The sequence below is a fragment of the Rhyacophila brunnea genome, unplaced genomic scaffold (genome assembly GCF_057557595.1).
Source record: "Rhyacophila brunnea isolate RB1 unplaced genomic scaffold, BYU_Rbru_1.0 scaffold_23, whole genome shotgun sequence".
NCBI lineage: Eukaryota > Metazoa > Arthropoda > Insecta > Trichoptera > Rhyacophilidae > Rhyacophila > Rhyacophila brunnea.
The window spans coordinates 4,436,535-4,458,616 of record NW_028232893.1 but is presented as its reverse complement, the minus strand read 5'-3'; the positions used below and the strand labels follow the sequence as shown (position 1 = coordinate 4,458,616).

At 34.9% G+C, this 22,082-nt stretch overlaps 1 protein-coding gene across 1 annotated transcript; it reads right to left on the bottom strand.

The window, feature by feature from the left end:
• Positions 1-12,714: 12,714 nt before the first annotated feature.
• On the bottom strand, positions 12,715-14,449 carry LOC147069363 (uncharacterized). The gene is made up of 5 exons (XM_085950722.1): positions 14,407-14,449; positions 14,254-14,315; positions 13,881-14,017; positions 13,421-13,606; positions 12,715-13,329 (listed from the first exon to the last, which is right to left on the bottom strand). Exons 2-5 carry the CDS (start codon positions 14,303-14,305, stop codon positions 12,715-12,717), a joined length of 990 nt encoding a protein of 329 aa, XP_085806848.1. The 5' UTR covers positions 14,306-14,315; positions 14,407-14,449.
• Between the last annotated feature and the right edge of the window lie 7,633 nt (positions 14,450-22,082).

Here is a 22,082-nt window from a genome sequence, read left to right as displayed (position 1 = left end):
ATGTCTGGGACTCACGATTGTACTTGGTCAAAACCAAATACTGCCTATTCGACGCTTGCATTCTGACGGTGCTGCTTTACGGTAGTGAATCATGGCACCTTACGAAGGCTCAAAGCAACCGTATACTGAGCTTCGAAAACAGATGTTTGCGACGAATGCTGGGTGTGCGGTGGGTATGACTTTAGGAGCAACGAGGAGAAAAGAGAACGCACCAAGCAGCCTCTCATTACGCTGAAAGTAAAGAGGTGACGTTGAATCTGGCTCGACCACGTGCTGCGAATGCCAAAAGAGAACTTCAACCTGGCTTGCCTGTTCTTCAAGCCGACCGGATTCCGGCGTCCTGGAAGGCCGCTAAATACAATCTACAGAGTGTATACGGCGGAGCTACGGGATGCTGGTTTGACTTGGAACAAAGCAAGAAGACTGGCAAGCGACAGGGATTCTTGGAGGCGCCGCGTGGTGTCCATATTCTCCTGTTAAGGGGTGGATATGGCCAAAGAAGAAAGAAGATATTCAAATCGTCATTATTTTTATTATATTTTATTTAGTATAATATTATATGACAGTATATCTGTCCATTTTATTTCTGTATTTCACGCGGACGAAGTCGCAGACTATCACAGTTAAATCTACCATAAATAATGGTCCATTTATGGAGTATTTCACTAAGTACTGTAGTTAAAATGATCGAGTCGATCGATCCAAGTAAAACATTTGTATCCCCCTCTACGACTTGACAGTCCATTGTGATAAAATAAAAATAATTTTATTTATTTATACAGGTCGGGAAAAAGTCCGCGCTATCAATAATCCATATTTACCTGTGCACTTATAAAAACGAAGGGATACGGCAACACTCTTCGTAAATAAAAATCTTCACCGATTAATAAATTGAACATACATAACTTGAAAACACCTCAGATATACCTGTGGTGGTCAATGACTTCGGGCCTTCTCAGCATTATTTAGACCAGCGATTTCCAAACTGGGAGGCACGGAGTGTTGCAAAGGGAGGCGCAAAGTTTAACACAATTAATATAGCCACAGGTTTGCAGTTTGTCCTGACCTGTCTGAAAATATGGAGAGTAATTTTATAATAAGTGCCTCACTTCTATACTATTGTGAAGCGGGCTGGCTATCTCGTGAAAAAATTAAGTAAATGGGTCAAATTATAATGTTGAAATTTGAGGCAAATTTGTTTATGAACGATAATTTTGTTGAGTTGTCTATTTGGTAAAAAAATGAGTAAATAAATTAATAATTTTAAATCAGGACCACTAATACATTCACTGATTTAAAAAGACAAAGTGAAGGCATTCATAAAAAAACTGGAGCTTAGGAAATCAAAATTAAGTCGAGTCTCCACTTTCTAATGATTTCTACGCCAGATATATTGAAGCAAACAAAAATCTATTTACTGAGTTCTTGGTTAGTTTGCTAGTGCACTTTTCACATTATTTTATAAATAGTAAAAAAAGTCGCCTGCGGAACTGCTTTATTTCGGAACTGTAAAGTATTTTAAATTTGTGGTTGAAAGATCCTGGCTGGGGGCCCGCTTCAGGATGTGGGGCCCATGATAGAATCCATTTGTCAATGAACGATGATGAATTTGGATTGACTAGGTTGAAATTGATTGTGCTATAAACAAGCACATTCGTCGCATGAAAAACAAATTAATTTAAAAATGAATATAATATAAGTAGTATATACTTACCTTGTTTATTTTTATATACTTTTTTCATTTTTGTATTAGTACATTGTTGACTATTTAAAAATACTGTATTATTTTATGAAATAAAGGGGGGGGGAGGCGCCAAGATTAGATTTTTTTAATGGGAGGCGTATTAACATAAAGTTTGGAAATCACTGATTTAGACAGTGTAAAAATTAGCAAATCGTTTAAACTATCGCACAATAGTCGCATCTACAGTCAGCATATTCTACACGCATGACAGCGGATTTCTCAATTGCAAACTTCATCTGCAATGATTCGCAATTTACCGTACATTCATGCATACGATTAGCATGACGTCATAGTTGATCACATAAATTATTGTGACCACGTGTGGAATCGAACCCTGATCCCTCAGATGACAAGCCAATACATTATGTAGTAGACTACGAGGATTGTAGTAGAGGTTATATTAACAGACTGTTTTTACGAAAAATAGTTATTATCCATTCGCTTAACGTGTTGGGTAACAGACATTTACCGCGACCCGTGGTTTGGTATTTAAACAACGACGGCGGCCGCTCTACGCACTAGGTCAATATCGCTCCTTGGTTACGGAACTGATAACGAAAGAGCACGTCACTCGATTAGGGTATGCGTAGGTATATGACTCCTTTTATTTAGATTCAAAATTATTTGATTAAATCGGATACTCTTAATGATTCTCTATACATAGTATGTCGTTTTTGTCCTTACGTGTTTTGCCCAGTATACACGTCCCCACACTACTTTATATTATTATATGTATTAATATCACACTTTAACTAAAGATTTATAAGTACACACTTCTTCTTCCACGGCGCTACATCCCGGGGTGGGATTTGGCCTCCTCCACAACCGCTCTCCGCTCATTCCGGTCTCTAGCCACTTCTCCAGTTACCGGGTCTTCCTATATGAAGCCAGTTCACTTCTACGGTATCAGCCCATCTTCTTCTTGGACGGCCTCCGAGTCTCTTCCGTTGGGGTCACCACTTCGTCATGATCCTTGGCGCTCTAACTTCAGGCATTCTCTCCACGTGTAGTCTTTAGGACTTACAGTATCTTACGATTGTTTACTATTCAATCAACTTTTCCAACTCGTGGTTCATTTTAATTCTGTAGTTCCCATTTTCAACGTGGGTCCAAAGATTTTTCGGAGTATTTTGCGCTCGAAGACAGCTAATTTATTTTCCTCGTTTTGAGTTAAGCACCAAGTCTCACAGCCATTAGTGACCACTGGCCTTATAATTTGTTTTATATATTAGAAGTTTCCTTCTTCGGCCGAGAATTTTCGACCCCACCAGTCGCTTGCAGGCATGCCAGCATTTATTCCCGGAGATAAGGCGGATTTTCATCTCCTCTGCTGTCTTATTTTGGGTATTTAGGCTGGATCCGAGATAAGTGAACTTGTCCACCCCTTCATATATGCATGCTATCCTATGTCTATATTCTGCAGCGGTACCTGATCGCGTGCGCTGACCACATACTTAGTTATAAGTACACACTATGTACTTAAAAATTAGCTTAAAGTCACTTTTGAAGATATTATTTGAAAAAGCTCAAATGCAACTCAAAGCTTACTAAATAAAGCGCTCTCTCTCAAATATCATTGACCAATATCCATACCACATACTGATAAAAATAAAACACCAATTAATAATCTCATACAACAATGATGCATCGGCTGCTTCCAGTAGAAATATGTTCGGTTGTCTCGGATAAAAATATTTTGTATTAAATGCCTGATAAAACAGTGGCTGCTCAATATTATCGAGGCCTCTAGCTAACTCCTCCGCCTCCTTGAAAATATATTAAATTATTTTCGACCATGTCCGATCCTAATAGGATCATATGGGAGTCCACAGAGTAGAGGTTTGTATTAATGGATTTTCTTTTTTACGAGAAGTGGATGCCAGCCACTTGCTCAACCTATTAGGTCCATACCCTGACTCACACACAAATTGAAAAACAATATGTGTACTTGCCAGACCCAGGATTCGAACCTGGGACCCACGGCGTGATAGTCCAACGCTTAAGCCGTGCGGCCACCGTGGGTGTGATACTACATTATACCCAATACAATTAGGTAGAAATATTAAAATTATTATAATCTGCTAAAGTTAACGCAATTTGATAATCATTTAATGTAAAAACAACTACTTAATTTCATCATAATTAAATAGAACGCATGAGCTCAATTATTGATAAAACATATTATCGCGAATCCAGTGTATTTATTATGCCTCAGTAGTTCAGCGTTTTGTCGAAAGAACCGTTTCGGATCGGATTCAGCGCAAAAAAGCATTAATATAAATACAAAATATCACTCTGGACATGTGAGGCTTAAATACCTATAGCCTCAGTTTTGAGATTGTGTGCTAGTGTTTTTTACAAACGTGTGTAGTAGTTTGTAAGTATTGTATGTGTGAAACGTACTGAATTTATTGAAGACTTTGACTTCGTTAGATTATGTTTTTATTATAGCTCGTCACGTATTTGTGGAATCGTTACGTGCGGTCTGGTTGACTAAGTTGACAATCAATTTATTAAACATAAAAAAAATGTTGAATATATAATAATTAAGTTATTATTATATAGGGAATTAAAAATATTTTTATTAATAAGGTAAACTTTAAATAATCGTCTAGTATGGAGTATTCGTCACTGGTATTTACTCTGATAAACAAGAATTAAGCGAATCGTAAAAAAACATATTTTAGTAAAGTGCAATAAAAATTTTATTTGTTACCAAAATGTCATTAAATACTAAGTAATTTGATTATTTTGAGAAAGTGATTGAAGACCAACATACATGCTAAAAAAATGATACCCTCTGTGTATTCCACGTAAAAAATAAACGGGTCTTATTTAAAGGATGGAAGGACCAAATGCAGGGCCTTTATTACTGCTACTGGACACTGCGTCATACATGAAGAGTTATTTTGGAAGAATTGGTCTGATATGATTGTCACCAGGACAAAATAGATAAATGTCAATTACTTACACACAGATTCAAAAATATTCATTCTGATACTGAACCAGTTAAAACATGAGTTAATACAAAAATTAAATTGAATTAGGCCGAATGAGAAGTGGAGCATATTTTAAGAATTCATAAAACAACTCCCACTTTCGGTGGAATATATCAACATCCGAAACGGTTTTATTGAATATGGCATCACAATTGGGATTACCAATGGCAGGTTAGTTCTGCACTTTGAGAGAACAAAAAACTGATGCTCCAAATTTCTAAAATAGTTATCAGGAACACAAAGATCAATACTGCTAAGATATTTTCCTACTAAGATATTGGCCAAATATAGATATTTTACAGATATTTTACAATAATATTATGTAAGCATATCTAAGAAAAAACGAGATTAGTTCAATAGCTAATCGACAATTAATAATGTCAGTTAATCTTTAGTTAGAAGCAGACTTGAGAGTGGGTCTATCGTTTGCGCCCCACATCAGTTGAACTACTGCCTTATGGTGGAGAGAGTCAAAAAGAAATTTTTGAGATTCATTTACTTTCGGCTGTATGGATATTATCCGTGGCTCAATCCGACTGACTTTCTCTTAGGTATGCTTACATACTGTAGCTTAACATTTAGAAGAGATTTTTATTTAGCTACATATTTTTTTGACTTATACGCGGCGTAAATGTGAACTCTGCTATTCTTAGTGGTGTTGGCTCGTGTGTCTCTGATAATTACTTTAGGAATCGAGGGCATCCGTTGTTTGTTCTCCCAAGATGCAGAATTAACCTGCCATCAGTGATGCCAATTGAGAGGGCAATAACCATGTTTAATGAAATCGCTCCGGATATTGATATATTTCACTTACGTGAGAGTGAATTTAGGTTGACGTTGTTTTATAAGTTTATAAGATAGGGTGTATGAATAGTTCAGTCTGTGTGCTTCCATCTACTTTTAATGTGGTTATTTTATTTTAACTCACATTTCTCTGTATATTTATTTAAAAAATTGTTATTTTAAAACACTTATTTTATGTCATGTCGTGATCGCATTGAATTTATAATTTGTTATGTTCATTATATGTAAAATAAATAAATTTTGATTGATTGAATTTGATTAATTAATAAAATCAAATATTATTAAAAATTTTGATACAAAGATCCTCAAATTTTTTATCGGTTCGCACCCCGTAATAAATTCTGTTCTTCTGTGGGCATAAATTTATTGAACATTGAATAAAAGAGCTTCTGTGAATCGCGGGTGGTCCTCCGGCCGACTGACACTATCAATAATATTAATATTAATAATAATAATGCGTTGAATTAATGTCCGGCTGGGATTTGAGGTATCGTACAGGACCGTATTTAGAATAAAGAGGTTTTTAGAATATTTAATATTAATTATGGATAGCATAAATATTAATTTTTTAGTGTCATCAGAGACTCTCCTCAGTTTGCTTGTATTGGACTCTCAGTTTTTTACGGTCCGTAGAGAAAATTATAACCTTGTATTTGGAAGTTTGTAAAGGATGAAGAAGAGTTTAATCATAATGAATGAGCCATATTCAGAAAGCACATATTTTCTACTGACACAGTCTCTGCGTACGGAGAAAACTGTCAGAGGGCCAAATACTGTAGTGAGGTGGTGGATCCCAGGTCTGGAAATACACACATTGTTTTTAAATTTGTGTTTGGAGTCAGAGTGTATTCCTAATTGGTTGAGCGATTAAGGGGCTAACGTTAATAGAAACCTCCATTTCATGTAAGAACTACTAGTTAAAATCGTTGTAATTAAGTACGATGCCCGTAGCTTAATTAAAAACGCACACTGTCCCATCGGCTGTCGTATTTATTTTGTTTTAAAGATTTTTCCTACTGGCTATATACATGAGATTTTTTCAAATTATTATTCAGTAGGTATGTAGTATTATATATTCTACTTAATTAGAAAACACCTCCGACAACCACTAGAAAATTACTAGATGGGCGAGAGTTATGAATTTCGCTACGTGTATTTTTTTCAAAAAGATTTTTTTATATACCACGTAAGTGTGAAGTTCGATAGTTTTGACAGAAAATAGGACGTAGTTAGAGCGACGCTGAGCAAAAGAAAATAATACAATATCATGTTAAACCATTCGGAAATAGTAACGGTAACAATACTTAAATTTGTCCTGTGTAATTCGTGCTCAGTAGAAGAAATCGCAGTCTACTCATTTTCAAGGTGAAGTTGATCTACTATAAATACTGGTTATATATTTCTTTGAGGTGTTTTAAAATTGTGTATGTTCAATAAAAAATGTTACATTGTTAAGTCTTGTGAATTATTTGTGGAATAAAAAAATAGTTTATTAAAGATTTTAATTCTGCGCTGGTATAGTTACCTTTAATATCAATAAAAAAGATTCTTTTGTATCAATGAAGAGATAATAATAATATATATTATTTAATATATATTTAATTTAATATTATATTATTAAGATTACGACCAATCCAATATTGATTATAAATAATCAATCAAACTGTTTGTTAATTTATTGAAGAATGTGGCCCGAATCCGGTCGTTGTGGTATCAAAATAATTCTCGGACAGTGATAGTTTGGTTTTGCTACCGAATCGGCCGTATCAATTTGTCTAAGGAATGTTATTAATATTCCCTATCAATCTTGAACACAGATTGACAACCGGTGGAAATTATGCCGCAAAATAAATAGTATTAAATTAATTAGTTACAGAATATGAATTAATAGTTAATTAAAAAATATATACAAATTCATAATTCTGAGAACACTCATGAGAAAATAATTATAGCCAATAGAAAAAAACTTTTTTGAAAAAAATAAGGCACCCGGCAAGAATAAAAGGCCAATAATTAAAATTTGTCGCAATTCACTCATTCGCTGCTGACTAGATAATGATTTTTTAATTAACACCTTTAAAATGCACGTTAATTACATTGATCGGCCGCCTGGTAATTACGCGCCAGGTGCATCTTCAGCGCCCAAAATATTAAGCATGGCAGTCGTAGCATAGTGAAAATACACAGGGCGCGATACCCAAGACACGCAGGTTCGATCCTGCCGGGTGTCTTACTTTTTTCAAAAAAGATTTTTTCTAGTGGCTATATTTTCCCATGAGTGTTTTTAGAATTATGTACGTTCAATAATTAGAATGGTACGTTCTTAAAATCTTGTGAATTATTCGTTGAATAAAATAAATAGTTAATTAAATTTATTAGCAAGTTCAAGTAAGCTACAACTGAAAATATTGGAGTGATCCGTGACGTCGGTTAGTAATATAATATATAATAAGTAAGTAAGGAGAGCGCTCCTGAGCAGGTATTAAAAAGGCCAATAGTTAAAATTTGTCGCAATTAAGTATGGCAGTCATAGTATAATAGTGGTAATGAACAGGGTGCGATACCTTAGAGACGCAGGTTCAATCTTCCCGGGTGTCTTTCTTTCTTTCAAAAAAGATTTTTTCCAGTGGTTTTATTTTCACATGAGTGTTTACAGAATTATGTATGTTCAATAATTAGAATGGTGCATTCTTAAAATCTTGTGAATTATACGTTGAATAAAAGAAATAGTTAATATACAGATTCATCGTCTCATTGGATACTGAAGATGAAGATCACTGCAACTACAGGATTTATCGACAATCTTCTTTCATTTTTAGCGATCCCGTTGGTGAGATATTTATTCAACACACAGATTGTATAGATAGTCCAATAAGTTTTGTTCGGTCCTAAAGTGGGAGTTTTGCAATGATAACGATTAAAGAATGCAAAAGTGTCCCAGGAGCAACTTCCCAAGACCTTGGTTGGCGTGAATCAGAGTGTGCGGGATTCCAACTTCAATATTGTGTATTACGTTCAATTCTAATGCCGCAAACTTTTTAAAGACTGAGAAATTTTCTCTCGTAGATACTAAAGTCGCAATGGCCGATCGTTTCAAATGAGGGCCGAATCATCTTGAGAAGCTCTTTCATTTCAACCGACATATGGGGACATTCCCAGAGGATGTGATCGGTATCCTGCAATTCGTCACATAAGTAAGTCGGAGATTCTATTAGGCCAAGCTGACAGAGTTTGGAGGCAAAACCACTGTGTCCGGTTAAGAACTGAGAAGTCCAATTGTCTGGAGTCGATCTGATTATCTCCATGCGCCACTTTATATTTGGAAAAAACAAATTCGTTTGTCAGCCCTTGGAAGAGGATGTCCATCGAATCTGCCATGCACGCAGCGCGTCATATGCCAGATGGCGTACAATATACAAACTTATAAAGTTGGATAGATGTAACTAAAGACCTAGAGGAGTGGACAAAGACAGAGGAGCCTGCAGTCGATTAACCTCGGCTGATGATGAAATAAAATACTTGTAGTGGTCAATGACTTCGAGCGTTCTCAGCATTATTTCGACAGTGTAAGAATTAGCAAATTATTAATTTAAACTATCGCACAATAGTCGCATCTACAGTCAGCATATTCTACACGCGTGACATCGAAGTGCAATAATGCAGAAGCCAGCAGATTTCTCAATTGCAAATTTCATCAGTAATGACTCGCAATTTACCGAATATTCATGCATATGTTTTTTTTTTCGACCATGTCCGATCCTAAAAGTTAGCAGACTATTAGCATTAGTTGCTCAGTCTAAATGTGTCGCTACATTTCAAAATCAGCCAAGTCCATAATAGATGAATAGGAGAAAAACAGCTTTTTGTTTTCTCAAATACACAGTGACAAGGGTGAAAGATTATATTATTTCGAGTATAGAATATTTAAAATTAATAAATTCCACATTTTGATAATGCAGAAATGTTAGAAAGCAGTAGTTCTTCAGCAATTCACAAAAAGGTCAAAAATATCTAAAGGTGGACTTGGCTGATTTTGAAATGTAGCGACACAAATACCTATTAGTATCAATCATAATCTCCGTCTGATCAGTAAGCTTTGTGTAAGTCCCACGAGTTATTGTAACATGATGCTCTTGTATCGACTGTTTACGCTGTAATAATTAAAACTCGCTCCAGTATCCATCGAAGCAACCACCACCAAATATTGACTTCTCATCTCTCCTCCTGACGACTCTCCATCTAAACCTCCTGGTCATCCCCAAACACAGCGGTCTCGTCCCTCAAAAACGAGACTCTGAAAAATACTTACAAAAATCCATTTATTATTAATATTATTAATTATATTATTCCACATATGTACACCTAATTAATTGTAATGCATGACCGCAATGTAAAATTATTTTCTTTATAATATTCTTATCGTTAATTAAAAATTAATATAGTACAATTTATATTTTAAGTAATAATGGTTGACGACCTCTCCCAAACATCAATTACAATCCAATACAATAAGGTATACATAAATCTAAGAAGCCATCCCATTATGTCATTCCTGATTCCTTGATAACACCTCAGATGAATCATAGTACCTACTCTATAAGATATAGGTAACCTACCTTCGAATGAACTGAGTTCACAACATAAGGTGAGATAAATAAATCATCAGCTGATGCTGTCTCGTCACTGCTGGAGGGCGATTCATGAATTTAGCACAAGTGACCAGTTGCACAACTATTACACAACTTGCTTCAACCTGCTTCAACCGTAGCATATTAAAAGTCGACCGCTGGATGTCACTAGGCCAGGCTTTGGTAGTACACATGCTTTGACGGTAGAGGCGCTCGCAACTTTCCGTTTGACATAATAAACGTCAGATTTTCAATTCGTATCATACGTAATATTGAAGAAAGCTGTTAATAAATTGTTATACATTTACCATTTATTACTACATATTACCGCTAAAATTATTATTTCGTGTTTCAATTCTCATTTAAGGAGGTGTTTATTGTGATTTTGTAATAGTTTGTCTGTAAAATATTGTTGTATCTTGTATTGAATATTCTAATAATGGAGACGTTTCTTTCTTTTAATTATCTACGTACGTTTTATATCGCAACGTTGACGGGTAAATACTGATTAAATATGATGTTATTAACATATTTTAGGTTATTTTACGCCCACAAAATGGAAGTCCCGCAGTCAGAATTCGGTAATCGAACGGATGCGTTCAAAATGACCGACAACTCGTTTGTAAAACGTTTTCGGTTATCGAAACGATTAGCAGATCCACTTATTACCAGGTTGGAAGAATTGATGGCACCTCCACCCAGATATTCGGCATTAAGCGTCGAAACTAAGGTGAGTGGTGGACTTTGATGTCTATTTATATAGGTAATGAAAAAAATATTAAATGTTTGTCGCTTAACATTGTTTCTTGTGTGTAGGTTTTAGCCACACTTCGGTTCTTGGCGACTGGAAATTATCAAACGGGTGTCGGCGATGAGCACACAGTTATGATAAGCCAAGCATCTGTCAGCAGAGCCGTTCAAGAAGTGACGATGGCCATTGATGACCATTTGTTGAACGAATGGGTGCTATTCCCTTCTGAAAATTTGGAGCCTATGAAACAAGAGTGAGTACTTATATAAAATAATTAATTATCTACACGTAAATTATCATTTGTGCCAAATTTAAAAAAAATTTAATGTTTACTTGTTTTCAGATTTTACAACAAATACGGTTTCCCGGGTGTATCGGGGGCCATCGACTGCACACATGTGGCAATTGTTGCTCCACCTGCCAATGATCCTCTTCGCCCGGAGTATATCTACGTCAATAGAAAACTATATCACTCTATCAATGTGCAATTGGTAAGCTAACTATTCAAATTAATTAAAATATTATATACAGCAAAATATTGCATAAATTTGTCTAATCCTATTTAATCTCCTTTCTCGTTAGGTATGTGATGCAAAGTTGCGCATTCTTAACGTGAATGCACTGTTTCCGGGCAGCACCAACGACGCTCACATTTATAAAATGTCTGAAATTGGGACTGTCATGGAATTTATCCATAGGCAACATCCTACGACATGGCTGCTCGGTAAGTAAAATAGGTACTCTATATTTATTGTAGAAGCCACAATAAAAAAAGATTTTTTGTGAATTTGCTGACCCAATATTCAATTACCCATCTATTTGATCACCGGTTTTCACAAAACAGTCTCTTACGTTACCTCTTAGGAATAACCTGGAAATAAGGCAGCGAAGTATCTATCAGTAACTATAAATAAATACCACATGAGTTAAGACGCCTCAATAGCTCATCAAAAATAAAATAAGTAAAAAAACTGTGAAGTTATGAGGTTTTCATATCTTGACGCCGATATGCATCGGACACATACTTAAAAATCAAAACTATGATTCTGTTACTCTATGTTAATATTAGAATATTTGAATATTCTTGTGAAATATGAAAGCAATAAAAAAAATGATTATTTCATATACTTTGGAATTTTATTTCATCCTGTCTCAAAAAATGATTTATGTACACAATCATTAGCACAATTCACTAAATTTAATATAGTTTTGCGTAAAATTTGCATTTTCAAGATACTTATTATAATATCAAACAAAATACACTATGCTGGCACACATAAACACTCTTTAAACAATTCCTTAGAAATATTTTATAGACTAATTATACATAGTAATTATACGCACAAAATATGAAATTTAATATAGGTTTGCATAAAATTTGCAAATTTTCAAGACACTTATTATAATAATAACAAACAATATAAGGCTGGAAAAATCACAGATGCAGACACACATAAATACTCATTAAACAATTCCATTTAAATAAATCACTGCATTGAAACAGAACTAGACAAATTATTGGTTTTTCATAAGGATACTGACATGAATGTATACTTTGAAATAGATTTCTTTTGAGTATTTACATGAAAAAACTGTTTTGAGACAAATATAAAATAATGTTTCACAGTTGATTGTAAACAGGTGAAATCATACATCGTTTAAAATGTAACAAGGATCACTTATACTGATATACACGATGCTGTAAAATTTTATTTTATATTCGGCTCAACACGGTAATTATGATTCAGTGAAACCCCCGAAATAGCAACAACCACCCCAAAGAAGCGATTACGGTGCATAGCCGAGATTGTCAATTTTTGCACCTAGCATTAATATTAGTGCGCTCAACTCTGACTTGGCTGCACCGATCAGAGCCGCAGTCTCTGACTTGGCTGCACCGATCAGAGCCGCAGTCTCTGACTTGGCTGCAATGATCAGAGCCTGCGTGTCTGACCTGGTTGCAATGCCGAGAGCCACCATGTCAGACCTGAGCGCAGCAACGTTGATGATCAGCAACTCTACGGCGGCATTCAACACGGGCATCGGACCCATTGTCTGCGTTGCCACAGAAGTTTGTGACAACGAGAGCCTGTGGGCTCTCACTGTTGCTGGGAAGACAGCACTGCCTTCACTTGTAGCAGCATGGGCTCTTGTGAAAGCAGCACTGTCTTCCAGTGCAACAGTTTGAGCCGTGAGCCGTGGTGTCGCAGAAATTGCACATTCGGGGGTTGTCATCATATCTGCATCTGATGATGATTCAGAATATGCTGTAGTAGGTACAGTAAGAGGGGTTGCGGTGAGTGCCACCTCCATGCTGCTGGTGCTGGGTTGGATGATCCACCGCTGGGGCTCCGACGTTGATGCGACGTTGACACAGACGCGACCCAAAATTTCCTGTGGTACCTGTGAATTAAATGTTATCACCATAAGTAAACGTGCGACGGGTGAACCCTTTTATACTGTTAATCAATATAGAATTACATGAATGACCTACCCCCCCAGTGTAATTGCCCTGTCTACCTTGCTCCCCAGTAACTGTAAATGGCACTATTAGAGCCATAATTCGCTGCTGGAGAGCAGACAGCCGGATTCTACAGGGCGGGCCGCCTCCTGTCTTCCTCTGGGAGATCAGGATTTTGGCCATTTTGGCCCGCGTGTTCCGCCTCGTGTCTTGCCATACCTGTAAACAATAATAATTAGAAATTTTCAATTTCAACAATATTACTAACGATCTAGTACTATTTACAGCAGTGACATTTGGGATGCTTTCAAAAGATGTGGTTTAATTTATGAAAACATTTCTTACTTGAACTTGCTATCTATAGCTACCTATGGTGGATTTATGTGGAGAGTAAGATATTTTGTAAAATAATATTGGATAGGTTGTTGACACAGTCTATTATATTTAAATAAATAATAATTTTTACCAATACTAGTAATAAATAGTAAATCACCTTTTTCCACCGTCTGTGGGATTTTGTAGCACCGCCCAAACAAGCATTTAATTGCTCCGACAGTTCTGTCCACAACCTCTCCATGTCGAGGCTGGTGAACTGCCCGGTGAGCCTTCCGGCGACGAGGTCTGGATGCACTACGGAAAATATGGTAATGTTATAGTATTCCATATCATTGCGGTTAAGCTGGTTTGAGTTACAGTAAGTTATGGTTTGGTTTTTAGTCTTATAAAACGAGGTCATTATACAATTATAAGTATGTCATAATAATGACACAGGCTATGTTTCGAACTGTGTTAATTCCACATGTTGGCATAACTTTAGTAGGCTAAATTTCTTACGAGTATTGAATAAAAACGTGGTAGCTACTGACATTCCATGAATTCTACCAATTGCTCCATCTGGTGGCTATTTGCCGCTGGCATTTTGTTAATTCTGTAAAGGAATAAATAAATACACTTTTAGTATGATTCCTACATATTATTTTATAAAAGAAACAGTATATTTGAAAACAAATCTGACTTACCGACGTATCTGTTCTTATGAAAGTTTTTGCGCGCGAGAAATAGCTGTCAGATGTGGGCATAGACAAAAAAACTCTTAGGCGATCATAAATGTACGCCCGTTTTTGGCAATTATTAGGTTGCATTATTGGACACAGGAAGGAACAGTGTGCTTCTGTCGAAGCATCACTATCCAATTATGATTACTCACACTACTCACGTCGGCCATGCTAAATTCATGAATCGCCCTCCAGGATGAAGTCATTTTCGAACCTGATTGAAAATGTCGTCTCATTATTATTTTTATTTATTTAATTATTTAGGTCAACCAAGAGGATCAATTATTACAGAGAATAAGTACAATTATAACATAATGTAATATAAATGTAACAAAGACGAAAGTCATGTTCAACTTCTTTGGTGACCAAAAAGAGATCCTCATCAATGGCACTCAGCTCGAACAGATGAAAAGCTACATCTATCTGGGACAACAAGTGTCTATAGATGGATGTATATTTGATGAAATTGTTCGCAGAGTAAAGCTAGGCTTAAGTGCTTTTGGCCGCCTTAACAATGTCTTCAAAAGTCACCTTCCACTGTGCCTAAAGCGCAAAGTGTTCAACCAGTGTGTGCTTCTCGTGATCACATATGCGTCCAGATACAATAATTACTGATTAAATAGGCAAGAAAACAAAACAGAACCACTCGATCACTGTGGATCTTTAAGGTATATTAATAGTGCGAGAGCAAAATGTGACACTACTCTATGCCACAGTGGCGAAGGGTGGAGGTAGGCTGAATCTGACATAAATCATGAATATTAAACTTTGTAAGTCAAACCTATTTGTTTTCATTGACCTAAGACTAAAATGTGTGGATAGTATTTGTCAGTTTTTAAAATTTAATTAAACTCAGCATAATTCAAGCCATAGTAGATAAGAGTCAAACAATATTCGTTTATCTATAAAATATCTAAAATTATGCCATTAAATCATACACCATATTTTTAGATGTTCTATAGATAGAAAAATATTTTGTATCGATCATTGTTTGGTTAAGCAGGGCTTAATGAATTTAAAAACTAACCAACACCATCTGTAATATTATGTATTTTTAATTCAACGAAAACAAATAAATATGATTGAAAAGGTGTGCACTATTTTTGTCGTTTCACCCATAGCATACTTAAACTATTATGGTTTGTTTTAGGCAGGGTTTAATTGAAGTTCAAAAACTAACCTGCACCCACAGAACAGATAATAAATAGAATACCGATATCCTATATTCAATACGCCGCACGTTGATGCAGTGTTTTTGAATGTGTGAGTGTCCTACGAAAATGAAGCACGCATTATGCACGTGCAATAGTGTGTGTAATACACCAACATTAAATGAGCGTAAATGCATAAACCGAGAGCAGTTTTCAATATTAGACATACAACGTATTCTTGACACGTGTGTAAGTTTAACCCGGATTCTTCCTTACTCGAGACAGTTACCTGCTATCGCCTTACCCGTTGGGTATTTCAGTTCCCATTATTTCTGAGTTCCCTGCCTGCACCATTTGCAAATTGTATTCTTAGTTCAGTGAAAACCAATAAGAATGACTGACAAAGCTTAGTGTACACTATTTATGTCAAATCTTAACAGCCTACCTCCACTCTTCGCCACTGCTATACCGTCTCTTCTCCCCTGCCCTGTCTAAAATAAAATATTATTATGTAAAATTAAATTGTTTAATGTAATATTATATTGTCAAAATATGTATGTATTATATTTGATTTAATAATACCTACTAAATGGAAGACGTCTGTTCCATTTTCAAATAATAAAAAACAAAATGTCCTCTTGGCAAAAGACGTAGGGCGACGAGGGGGTGGGATAAAAATACGCGGGAATCTGTCGCGAGCAATTTCTGATATTGCAATTTTCAATAATACCTAATGGATGTCAGCCGAATCGCTTTTGTGCCATTGCGACCCGGACGCGAGGCCGTATACAACGGAAGCAAAAAGTTTGGTCTGATAATATTGATATTTTAATATTAAATTTTACATAAATGTTATCATGTAAATATTTGTAGATTTTTTGTGATAAACTTAATTAGGCACTCTACTCTAAACAGTTAAATTATCGTATAAAAATACACTGGATTGACAAAACGTGTTGACGAAGATGATATAATTATGTTGACGAAACAAGGGAAAGTTTTCATCTAGCCATTAGGTTAATCAAGCCTAACCGATAGTGATGGTGAATGATGAACGTCAGGAGTCAAGGATGGTGCGGTTACAGTACCTTCATTTTTTATTTCGTTGTGTATTTGGCAAATCACCAAGTGAAAATACCATGACTTGTAGATGTTATAGTAAAAATAAGCATATATATTCATTACAATCGTATAATTAAATTATGGTTTATGATAACTAAACTATGATATAAAATGTAAGCTATTGATTGTAATTATCATAATTAACATCAGCTATCAAATACTGCGTCAATCACAGTCCCAGATTTTGTAATAACTGATTATACGACATGTCTACCTCATTCAAACCATACAAAACAACTGGTGGATTATAGTTCAAATGCACCCATGCAGACGTTAGTCATACTCTAAACCTACGGATACTGCAAATATGACAGAGGGAGCGCTTACCGTAGCAAACAATTTCGTTTCAATTTTTGATTCGTTTCGAAGTGCGTTGAATGAACTTGTTGATAAAAGAGCTGAGTAATTTTATACTGTGGAATACGATTGAAAGCTCTGGACACAAAAGTTGTTTGAAGTCAGTGGACGAACTTATGGAGAGAGCTAAATCTTATTCTAGGATTTAACAAGAACACCTGTGGCAAAGGTTGACTTTTGTAAAGAGGTAGGCTGTGGAGATCAGAGAAAAAGAGAACACTTGTCAGGTATACCTACGGGAAATAAGAAGATAATACGATATTACTACTGATGAATAGGTACACACTAAAATGTCAACGTCACACTGAATCGATGAAATTTCAAAAGTTTATGCGTTATGCAATTGAGCGATGAGTATAAATTATGTATTCTTTTATATACGTGACATAAGCACAAAAATATATCATCGGTAAATATATCGTTATCAACATCTCAAAATGATAAACAACTGAACAAAAAAAAAATATAAATATGGCAGTCTATGATAGAATTAACTGATAAATAATAATCACGAGAATATATATTATTTATTTTTAAAGATAATTCATCTATATATATTGTGATTGAACCTTTATAAATTATTTACGTATTAATATTTGAATAAAGCGGCAGTCATCGACAATAAATATATTTGGTATTTTTCGCTTTTTAAGCTTATAGATTCGTAAGAATAAAGCCAGACTATCCTGATATTACGTGATATGCAGTTCATACAAAACGATCGCCGAAATCCTCTCGAAGGAATCGCTATTTCAATTCTCAATAGAGGACACATGGTGCTTGTCACTCATTTTTTATTTATTCTAAATTCTGTCTAAAGATGGCTTATAATTTATTTTTAAAAATAATTTAATTATTCTGACAATATATGGTTCCCGCTCTTCTTTTTATTTATTTTAATTTAAATTAAATATAATACTTGAAGATCTATTTGTCTTATAAGGTGGGCTTCAAATAATCGCGTAGTATGGAGTCTTCGCCACTGAAGTAAATATTACATCGCAAATCATGAAACACAGTTTAACCCATTCAAACTCGGTACTAGTCAAACTTTGGGGTGGAATTGTACATCTCAATGTCTAGTGTTTGTTTTTTTTGTCTCCGCCGTTTTGTTTACAATTTTTCAATCTTCTAAGGGCGCTGTCGTTTCAGTCGCCCATCCCGCGTCTCCCAATACCCCCTTCCTATATTATTCAACTCCACGCCACTGTCTTGGCAGTCACATTTACGTAATTGATACCAGCTCAAGTTCGGTTGAAGGTAAATAGATAACGGTTTGTCTATTGGTGATTTTATAATATAATATGTGGGAATAACAGGTAAAACAGTATTACACAATACATGAATATTGCATAATAATCTATCTAAAATACAAAGTACTTTTAGTTATTCCTTATTCTTCTTCTTTATCATAGATAAAAATAAAGTTTACATATTTTGGAACATTTTAACTTCTTAATCATCAAACCAGTTAACTGCATTTTTGACCACAAATGAGATTTTGATGGCATTTTGTTATAAAGTATGTTTTCTAAGCTCATAGAAAATTTCATACTCCTAAACCTATAAATAAAGGTTACATGTAAATTGTACGTAAAATATTTCACCGTAGTACAGTTCGCCGTGAGCTTTCTATCGGAAAGATGTGACCGTATAATATACGGTCTCCAATTTTATTAGATTCAATATGAACATTAATTCAATTTTCATAGCCGATTTTGGCAAAATTCATAAATTTAATAATGAAAACCTAACCTAACTTAATCAAATATATAAACCAGTATATCGGCTATTTTCAAAATTTGTTTGCCGCTGCCTTCCTGTAAACCGACATGAACCGTGTTTTATATGTCTAAATATATCTCAGTAGGTACTATACGACCCAAAGAGGTCGGACGGTTTTTAATATACGGCCATATATTTCCGATACAACATTTCACGGTGAAGTGTGATACGGCGAACTGCATACGTACAAATTTCCGGACACGATAAATAAATGCGTTATCGTTCTTCACACAAAACAGCCTACTGTAGATACCAAATTTCCAATATCGTAAATGGAACAACTCCGTTTTTTATATAAATTTAATTAAGTATTTAATTAATTAAACAATTTTATATAATGTTTATTAATAAGGGAAGCTAAAAAAGTGTATTCATTCATAGTAAAAAAAAATAATTCAAGTGTGTTTTTGGAATATTGTTAATTTCCGTTCGATAATTAAATTAATAAGTTTTTTTCTCCTTCCTGAACAATTTTCCCAAAATGGAGTTAGCCGGTTTGCAGATTAAGTAATCGATTTGGAGTACCTATTAAGCAGTGTGATAATTATTATTATTGTTTTGTGTACATCGATTCATCGATCAATGAAGCGACCACGTGCAATGCCGGATACTTCAGCTATTAATTTGTTTTTATTTAGTATTTTTTCGGTTACTTGTGATTTTCACAACAATAGAAAAATCGTAGAAAATCTTTAAAATTATTCTAAATAGAATTTTAATCAATCACATTGTGATGTCTTTACCTACCAGAGGCATCTAGCGGAAAAATACGAAGCTTGCAATTTGTGACATTTTTTTGATAATTTACAATTTCAATTAATACATATGTATCTGAAAATATTAAAAAGAAAAATATTTTTTTTTATTTTATGTCAAAGATAAACTTACAATTATGAATTATGATATATACTGGATGTAAGTAAAAAATACTAGTATTTTCATATATAATTTTTATTTTGAGGATTCTACATACTTTATGCATTCCTTTTTATGACATGGCATAATTTGAAGAAAGCATCTCTCTCCACAATTCAAGTTTATAATTGGGTTGACGTACCTGCATATAAATCGAAGCATCCACCACTATTGAAAATAGTGACAAAGTACAGTCTATGAAATGGAATTTATTGTTACAAGTTAAAGTATATTTTAAACCGTCTATATTATTATCTAACAAACTTTTTTGAGTCTAGAACCCTGTGGTGTAAGGCTCTTTAAGGCTTATAATCAGAGCGTTGGAGCAGACCCTTTTTTGAGTTGCTCCGCTTCTAATACTTGCTGCGGCTCAGCTCCAGGGTCTGCTCTGCTCCGTGAAAAAAGTTTTGTATACAAATGTTGAAAAAATAAAAAATAAGTAGTTTTAAAATAATCGTCATTTTCATTATTAATTCTATTAAACAAAATTACCGACAGCAAATCGTTTTTCATTATTTGCCTCTTCTGTCAAAAAAGTGAGGTTATTTATCACTTGGTAGTGTTGCCCTATTTCAAATAATTCCAGTGTTGTCAAAATATTCTATTGTCATTGAATTTTAGGACGAAAATTTAATAAAAAAAAAAAACTTCCGGAGCAGTGGAGCACTACAAATTTTCGGCTCCGCTCCTGCTCGGGGTAAAATCCCTTTGCTTCAGTGCTCCGTGCTCCTGCTCCGAGCTCCGCTCCACCGCTCTGCTTATAATAGTCAAATGTAGTGGACGTTAGGCTCCTAAAACAGGGTTCGAATTGGAGAAGAGCGCAGTTTTGGTTCATGAAATCCCTGGGATTACCGTCTTGTGAAAAAAAAAAATTTTGACAGTCTGAGCTAGGTAAGCCTTTTAATAAACTTATTTTTATAAAATATATACAGAATTAGATAAATATGTTAATATTTTCGCAAAACTATCGAGCGCTCTAGATCGTAAAATTTTGCAATTCATGCCCTGTCCTAGAAGATGGAGAGCGTTGGAGGTATATAGGCAGAATACCAGTATTACAATATCTATAATACCAGTATTCTGAAAACCTGAATCCCATTTTTCGTCGATACCGAAATACCGGTTTTAGAAATCTAAAGTACAGATATTTTCAAATTAAGAAAGCAGAGAAATAAAAAGTATTATATTATCTCAAATGACTAAATCATCACATAATTGTTAAATAACATTTCGATCGGAAAACCTCTCACCTTTGGTTTTGGACGGAATTTGGCAAGAGCGAAAAAATCCGGTCGATTTCGGTTGCTGGATGGAATTGTATTTTATTGTGCAAAAGAGTTGATGGAACTAAAAATAAAATAGGATGTAATGTTATGTCATATGTTGTTAACGAATAACGGTTTTCTCAAAACCTGTGTTTAACTCATTTTGTGTATAATCGTACATAATATTATGGCGCACTGGCTTTGAGGTAAAGAACTTAATCATTGATTTATCGATGGATTAATTATTAAAAAAAAAATACAGCCATCTCAAAACAATTGAACCATCCCTACAAAGTCCAATTGATACCACAATGCATAATATTTCTACCCCTATTATTGAGATTGTCTTTCCCTCTCCTGTAAAACATATTCATCCCCGTGAAGCCCTCCTCAAGAATGTGAGCTGGATTGAGGATAAAAGGGTAACCTCCCTGCCCCAATGAATCAGGGTGATTTTTAGTATTTGCATGTCAACTCTCGTTTCTATTCATGTCATTGTTTTTGCCTTATTCATCCACGCATACATTATAATATAGTGCACTTATAAATTTATATTATTTCATTTTAAGAAAGATAACTGAAAAAGTAGTTTAAAAAATAATCATTGAAAGAAGATTAGTTATAATTAGACGCCCAGTATAATAAGCTTTTGGGAGCTTTCAAAATAGGTTATCTAGATAAAGGACTCATATTTGAGAATATTAAACATTTAACTACTTATATCGAGTGTGTGTAAGAAATATGATTTCTTAAAAGGTTGTGGTGGCGCTTTTAGCAGTGGACTGTAATTTGAAGGATGGTGCTGATTTATGGATTACGCATCTAAGGGAGGGGGGTTAACACAGGATTCCAGACACTGACCTTTGTGTTAAGAGGGCAAGCGTGCGCTGGGGCCGGTTCGCTATTTACGCACTCACGCACTGGTAAACGGACGGTACACTTTTCATGGATGATAATGAGGTTGATGAATGATGATGATAAATTCAAGATGGATGATATAGACGCGACGTTTACTCAAACCGTAACATATTTAGTGCAACGAAGG